The sequence below is a fragment of the Manihot esculenta genome, chromosome 16 (genome assembly GCF_001659605.2).
Source record: "Manihot esculenta cultivar AM560-2 chromosome 16, M.esculenta_v8, whole genome shotgun sequence".
NCBI classification, from domain to species: Eukaryota; Viridiplantae; Streptophyta; class Magnoliopsida; order Malpighiales; family Euphorbiaceae; genus Manihot; species Manihot esculenta.
The window spans coordinates 21,405,682-21,413,968 of record NC_035176.2 but is presented as its reverse complement, the minus strand read 5'-3'; the positions used below and the strand labels follow the sequence as shown (position 1 = coordinate 21,413,968).

The 8,287-nt window shown below is 24.5% G+C and overlaps 1 protein-coding gene across 1 annotated transcript; it reads right to left on the bottom strand.

Moving 5' to 3' along the window:
* Positions 1 to 1,464: 1,464 nt before the first annotated feature.
* On the bottom strand, positions 1,465 to 8,087 carry LOC110603551 (probable terpene synthase 2). Its single transcript, XM_021741305.2, has 7 exons — positions 7,955 to 8,087; positions 7,592 to 7,862; positions 7,127 to 7,508; positions 4,523 to 4,741; positions 4,302 to 4,440; positions 2,873 to 3,121; positions 1,465 to 1,849 (listed from the first exon to the last, which is right to left on the bottom strand). Exons 1-7 carry the CDS (start codon positions 8,060 to 8,062, stop codon positions 1,553 to 1,555), a joined length of 1,665 nt encoding a protein of 554 aa, XP_021596997.1. The 5' UTR covers positions 8,063 to 8,087; the 3' UTR covers positions 1,465 to 1,552.
* Positions 8,088 to 8,287: the final 200 nt, after the last annotated feature.

Genomic DNA, 8,287 nt, shown 5'->3' with positions numbered 1-8,287 from the left:
AGCATGGCTACAGAGCCCTATTATCACAGTTTTGGCCTCTAAGCCTATCATTTGGCACTCTGTGCCTACCATTATAATTCTTTATCTACCTAGTCGACCCTACTATGTGTTTATAGGGGTTGAGAACCTAATTAAGATTAATACTCGATTTTGTGAAATTATCAGTGAATGTTAACATGTCTGCATCTATTACAGACACTAAGCTATGTTGATTTGTTATAAATATAAAATGTGCAATAGAGGCAAAAGAAGATGTTTTTATTAAATGTGAAGGAATTTCTTGTCGTGCACAAGGATACATATGGCACTCATATTTTATACCAAGAAGTTTGAAAAGTATGATTTGTATCATGTTAACTACATTTAAAGCTTCTAATTGTTTACTTAATTATCTATATACATGAATATGTTTGCTCTATTTTATTATTTGTTTACAACCACCTACTGAGCATTAGCTCAGCGTGTTGATTTTTTACCTCATGCAGGTTGTAGATAAAGTAAGCACAGTGGAGGTTGTCAGAGATCTACATTAGACATTAAAACCATTATCATAGCTAGTTGTTTTAAGTCTCTGAGTCATAATACAGTTATATTTTGGCATGTACATATTAAATAGAGTGGGTTATGAAAGTTATATAAATCAAATAATGTAATTATGTATGGATAAATAAAAGAGCTAAGGGTTTGCATGTGATGATATCTATAGAAAACTATTGGGTGATGTTATGAAATGTGTGCTAAATTAAAGAATAGTAAGATATCAAATGAAATTTGATGGTATAATTGTAAGTGTGATTTTCATATGTACTACAGGTTGAAATGCTGATGAAATAGAGAAAACTCCGCCAAAATTTTAATTTCAAATCTTACATTTACTTTAATCACTTTATGAAATTTACGTGAACTACCTAATAACTTGGTAATTACATATAAAGGAAATTATTTAGTTTTGATATATCTAAAAATGTTTAGTTTGTGACAGTCCTTTCTCTTTCTATACTTTGATAGGGTAAGGGGTGTTATAAAAACATTAAGACTCTATTTGACAACAATGTTTAGTGATAATTTTTAGTATTTAGATTGAATCAAAAAATTAATTTCTATTATTTATTCTTTGGTAACTGCTATTTTATAGTAGTATCTATTCTCTCTAATGTTTAGTGATGGGGAACCGCTAATTTTATTTTTTTAATAATTATATCCTTTTATTTTTTTATAAATTTATATGTTTATTTATATTTTTTATTGTCATTTTATATTTAATAGTTAATTTAATATTTATTTTGTACTGAACACTCCTACTTTAAATACTATATAAATAAACAATTAATCACTATTAGCTAGTAAAATATTTAACAGGTAATTAAACCGCTAATATGTTGAACATAGCCCAAGTAGAAGATATACACTCTAGCAATCATAATGGAAGATACATGAAGTCCACCATTAGGAGAGAAACTATATAATTTTTTTAACACTTATTCCCATTACCGACTAGACTTGTACATACATTTGATTATAAAATAAATAGAAGTGATTGTCTTATATATCTTCATGGTATCTTCACAGAATCAATAAGTATGGACGTGATAGAACTTTTCATCAATTCTCCCACATGAGTATACTCATCTCCATCCTTGTAAAAGTAATCAACAAAACATGCCAAATTAATCACACGTGTAAGTAGAGGCATTGGTATATTAGATGGTCTAAGGCACTCCTCATTTATGTCCTTCCAGGCATCAACTATTTGTTTATTAAACTCAACTCGTGCTTCTTGTTCCGAGATGTCATTTTGCTTCATGTAGCACTCAATAGCTGATGCAACATGCCCTCTTTTTTGCTCAAACTATAAAAATTCATATTTTTTATTAAATAAAACAAAACAAAATAAAAATTCATAATTACAATAATCCATAATTTAATTATTGCTTGACCCATAAATTAATTTAGCTTATTTATATTGATCTTAAAATTGTAAATCTGATGGTGTTAAATTGAAAAAGTAACTCAAATCATTTGAATTCAATCTTGACTTGTTTGGTATCTCCACTCCTACGTATAGTAGTATAGGTATCATCCAACTAATAATTAGACTTTCTTTATTTTTAAAAAAAATTAATTAAAATATTTTATATTTATAAAATTCTAAACCTTTTAATTATTAAATATTAGTAAAAAAAATTTTAACTCTTGTTAAGGGAAATAATAATATAAATAATTATAATTATTAAATAATATGAATAGTTAAAATTACAGATTAAATTTTAAATTTTAATGTTTTATTTAGTAGAAAAAATAAATATTTAATTATGTATAATATAAAGATGTTCTAATGATTGAGAAATAGTAATTAAATAATTAATTTTGATAAGTATGAAAACGGATAGAATTCTTCTATAATAGTGTTGGGTGAATTTAAAAAAATAAAAAAAATAAAAAATAAATTATTATTTAATTTCTATAATAAAAAAATTTATTATTTGATCATTTGATTTTAAAAAATTTATTAAAATATGTCTGAACTTTAAAAAATTTACTGCTAATCTTTAACCTTTGTGATTTTTTATGCTAAAAGGTAGAGAGAATTTCTCTTTTAAAACTAATATTTTTTATTAGCGTGAATAACTAAAATAATTAAAGATATTTTAAATTTTGGTTATTAATTAAAAATATTTTAGATTTTTTTTTCAATTTTTAATAAATAAAATTAATGAAAGAATTAATTGGAAGATTTTTTTAAAAAAATTTTAAAGATATTTTAATATAATTTTTAGAATTAAAAATTTCAGAGTTTTTTTTTTATAATAAAAGACTAAATAATAATTATAAAAAAAAAAGGATTAGTCAGTGAATATCAATTGTGATATACCTCATGGGAAACAATGTCATCCATAAGCCTACCAATCATCGATGCAGCTCGAAGAATCTTAGGATCTTTAGAAGCCCAATCAAAAGCCTCCGTTGTTGCAATGTCTCCCATTCCAACAAATACCGAGATTGTAAGCAAAGAATAACCACAGGATAATAAAGCATTGCTCATGTACTCATCTACTGTTGGTGTGTAATTTTTGTTCAACCATTTAGCTTCCACTAAATAGGCTTGGACTAGCCTTTTCATCTGAAAAATAAATTATTAAATAATGAGCACATCTTATTTTTTTATAATTAGTTTAAATTTTAAATTTATGAATAAAATCTTTTAAAAATTAGGCTCTATTTGTTTTATAAAAAATATTTTTTAGAAAAATATTTTTTATAATTTTTAATATTTAAAACATTCAGAAAAATTAATTAATAGAAACTATTTTTTTAATAAAAAAATAAATCACTTTAAAAAAATACTTTTTTTTAAAAAAAGAATAAGTTATTTTTACACCTTAAAAATTTTATTAAAATCTCTATATATAAATTTATTAATCTATTTTATTTTTTAAATTAAAATTAAGTAATGAAAAATAAATTATATTATTAAAATGTTTTCATGAAAAATATTTTTTAAATATAAATTATTTTTAAAAACAAACAGAGCCTTAATATAAAATTATTTATCTCTCAAATTATCAAAAAAATAACTTAATTACTACCAAAAGTATATTTGTTAAACTACTTAACTCCCTCACTTATATTTATATTTAAAAAATTAGTATTAAATTAAAATTTATATTTACATATAAAAAAATTAAATATTTGATTTTGAAAAGAAATTTAAAATAAATATAATAATTAATATAAATGACTAAATGATTTACACTCTATTTAGAAAGATATTTTGTAAAGTAATAAAAAGGTTTTTGGAATTTAAAAACTTTAAACTTATGTTTGAAAGCAAGTGAGAGCTTTTAAAGTGAGATTTTTGGAGGTTTTTAAAAATTTTCAAGAAACTTTTAATTTCAATAAACAATAAAAGAGTATTGAGGTTAAAAAAACTATGAAAAATCTTGCTATATAAAACCATATATTAGAAAACTTTACTTTACTCTATTTTCACCTAAAGAGAGTATTAATGTTTTTTTAATTATATTTTCAATTGGCAAATAATGCATTTTATAAAATATATAAGAAAATAATCTTTCCCCTTATTTATCTCTGAAAATATAAATAAGTAATTTTTAAACTATAAAAGTTTTAGTATAGTGATTTAAGAGAAGGTTGTCTTGTCGAGATGGTCTGTGGCATCTCTTGCTTCATTCCAGTTCCTGAATCCAAGTGTTATAATCCCTTTCCTCAAGTAGTTATCTTTGCTAGGGCTTTCAAATACTTATCTATAGCAAAAAAACAAGATTAGGAGACAGAAGTACCTCTTTCTTGACATAATGAAATAAAATCGGTCTTCCTTGCTTTATTAACTCCCTCTCAATTTCTTCATAAATATTTAAAAGTGTTTTGTAGACCAATTTCATATATTGTGGAAGTTGATCTATATACTTTATATCCCACCTGAAAAATAAATAAAAACTCATATTCGGTTTAACCTTATCTCAAAACAAGTATGTGTGTGAAGAGAGAGAGGAGGCCAAACCTCTCAACGGCATGGGTGAAGACTTCAAGTTCTTCAAGTGTACCGTAGGCATCATACATATCATCTATAACCGATGCTATTGAAAATACCTTGGTTAAAAACCATCTCGCAAAGGAGAATTGAGGTTCATAGTACACTCCCAAAATCCAAAAGTAACCCTCTACCACCCTATCTCGTATAAAAGGAAGTTTTGTTGTAAAGTTCAAATTTTTCCACCACCTAAAAGTTGCATTACAATATGTTAGACTTATAAAATATCAAGCTTTTTTTTTTATTACCAGATAGGATAATAGAAACTTAAACCTTACCACTAAATCAAACCATGTTAGGTCAAATGTTAATTAAGTATTTAACTATTACACATGTAATTTTTTTTTCATGCGATGATGTAACATGGGTGGACCACAAATGTGCTAAGCATAGCATAAACTACGGGTGTTCTTTTAAGAACTGGATCCATAATCGAAACTAAAAGTCAATTTCTTGAATTTTTTGGAATCAGAACCAGATCTAAATTTTGATACAGTTCCAATATGATTTTATGGATGTTTGGTTCCGATTCAGTTCTAATATTAGTTCTTATTTTGGTTTCAATTTCGGTATGGTGTTCAATTCGTATAATAAAATTTAAACTTGAATAAAATAATTAAATACTTCTAACATAATACTAATATTATTTATATTAAAATAACAAGTCTCACATTTCAACTTCACAATAATATCAAACATCTATAATATTATATAATATTTCCATCTAAAATATATCAAGACACTAAGTTCCGTTTGAAATGTAATTCTGGTAAGAAATGAATATAATTCCATTAATTGAAAGTGAAAGAATTCTCTTGTTTGGAATAATTTGAAAACAATAGAATTCTTTTATTTGGAATAAATTAGCAATCAGATTAAACTAATTTATTTATTTTATTACCCTTAATTATCTTTTAAGTTAAACATTAATGTTTATACTTATAATAACAATAATTTTTATCAAATTGAAAATATTTATAAAAAATAATTTCTTAATATTATTACTAACATTTAAAATTTAATTTTTTGTTTTTTATATTATCTAAGTAAAAAATAAATAAATTGATTAGAGATTTTGAACACTATCTAATCAAAGATAAAGTAAGCTAGCAAACAAAATCTTTCAAGATTTATAAACATTTCATGTATCTCTTAAGTATTTTATCAAAGTATAAGAGATTGTAACCTAACTCATAAAGTTAGAAGCACAATGCCAATATAAAGACCAATATAAAGACCAAGATTTATAAGCATTTCATGTTATATATAGACATATAGCTACTAATAATAATTATAAGTACATATCACATATATATAATTATTTTAGTAATTTATATTTTATTAGTATAATTCTATTAATATTGTGGTAGTGTATATATATAATTTACTTAGATAGAATAAATTTTAATTAACTAATTAAATTAATTAAATTATACCACTATAAATATTTAATAATTAATTAAAGACTAAAAGATATAATAATTTTATATTGTTATTATACATATATATAGATAATAATAATAATTATAAATACATATATACATGTATATAATTATTTTAGTAATTTATATTCTAATAATATAATTATTATATATATATATATATATATATATATATATATATAAATTATAATCAATTAATTAAATTGGTCGAATAAAATAGTCAAACATATTTAATGATTAAACAATATTACAAATATATAGGCGTATTTTATAAAATTATATGATATATAAAATATATTATTAAATTATATATTAAAATTATAATATCATTATAAATTATTTAAATATATATACATATATCTATGTTTTTACGATTTTGATACAGTACAGTTCAAATACGATGTTTAATAAAAAAATTAAAATTAAATAGTTAAATAAATTTAGTTCGATTTAGTAAAATTTTTATTTTACGCAATCAATTGTTTTTTATTATAATTTAATTTGTTACTATTTGTTTATCGGTTCAAAATTCCAAAAAATTGTATATCACTCTAATATAAAGTTAATTCAAATTAAAAGAATTAATTTATTATAAATATTAAAATTATAAAAATTAAATTGTTATAAATTATTAAAATTAAAGAGATTAAAATATTATAATAAGTAAAATTTGAAATGATAAATTATTATATTTTAATAGTAAATTTTAATAAAATGATAATTTTATTATCCAATTAAAATCTTAAAAATTTAATTGTTTATTATTGAAATGATAGAGACTAAACCTAGGTAGAATTATGTTACTTTAAATTAAAAAAAGAAATTGTAATTTTTTGAGAAATTCTTAAATTTACCTGATCCACTCTACATCTAAAATACATGAATATAGATTTTATATAATTTTTTTTGTATGAAAAAAATTTATATTTATGTATTTTGAGTTACGTATGATCTAATTTTTTCACAAAGGGGTGCGTTTGTATTGTTTTGCTTCTACAGTGGATTATGTCCTCATAAGTTTTCCTGCCCCCTCATTAGATATACAGTACCCCTCTCATATTTAAGTGGGAGGTGATTAGGCGAGGCACCAACACCACCCATCCTTGGCTTAAGAGAAAAAGAGGAAACTTACTCAGAGATACGACGAAGCTCCTGCTGGTGCAGTTTCTGCAGTATGTTGAAATCCATCTTCGCAAACATTAATAATGTTTTATCATGGGAAACATCTTCTTCGTAAATGGATATATAATGTCTTGCCTCCAACCTCGACAAGCCCTTTCGTAATGGTTGCTTTAAAGCACGTTTTACTAGTGCTACATGACGACTGCTCAAATGGGAATCCGAAGAAGCTATGGATTGAAGATGAGTGGTTGTAAAAGCAAGAGCTTCCTCCAATATATCTTCTCCATGAACTCTGAGATATGCAGCTTCGTACAAGCTTAACATTCCTTCCACATCATCTTTAAGTTTTTCATTGAACTTCCCTTCGATATCCCTGAACTTGTTGAAAACATCTAGAAATAGAAATTCATCGGTTTATGAATAGCAATATATAGAAACCAGTTTGAGATCAGACAGAGGAAATTAAAGAACATACCACAAGAGACATTGAATCCTTGTTGTCTAAGCAATCGAAATCGGAGAGCAACATTGTGAAGTTCATCATCATATGTTCCAGAGTCGTCCATAAAACTTTGCTGCAAAGCTTCGGTAATCTCATTTTCAAAATGGTAAGACACACCTAACCGTTGGATCAAATCAACTAGATTTAGAACATGTGAAGGTCCATCAGCTGAAGCAACCAGCATCATCCTTTGCACTTCCTGTTTTAATTTCTCAACTCGTTCCTCCACATCATTATCAATTTTCTAAGAAAAATAAATAAAGTTAAAGAATGAGAAAATTTATGCATTAGAAATATATTATATATAAAATGAGAGTAGAGGAGAGGAGTACGTGCCATGGATTCATGAGAAGCATATGAAAGGAAATGATCGCCCCATATATTGGGATGAAAATTTGCCAAGGGACGGGTAATGCTAGGAACTGCTGAAACTGGCGAAGCCATTTTAATTAATTTGTTAGTGCTGAAACATGGCATGCCATTCCACCAAATTTATAACCGTAGAGGACTTGCCATTATTGGGTGAACACTATTCGGTTCAAACCGAAAAAATCGACCGAACCGAATTAATTTTAAAATTCAGTTTTTCATTCAATTTGATTCGATTCAGTTTTAAATTTCAGAAATTTCGGTTATTTCATTTCGGTTCGGTTTTAATCATAAAAAAAT

Excerpts from the sequence above, each read along its gene's own strand:
- LOC110603551 (XM_021741305.2), bottom strand. The coding sequence starts at position 8,062 with ATGGCTTCGCCAGTTTCAGCAGTTCCTAGCATTACCCGTCCCTTGGCA. Across the intron at positions 7,863-7,954 it reads ATGCTTCTCATGAATCCATG|AAAATTGATAATGATGTGGA; the intron begins GCACGTACTCCT and ends TATTTTTCTTAG. Across the intron at positions 4,441-4,522 it reads TTCACCCATGCCGTTGAGAG|GTGGGATATAAAGTATATAG; the intron begins GTTTGGCCTCCT and ends TTTATTTTTCAG.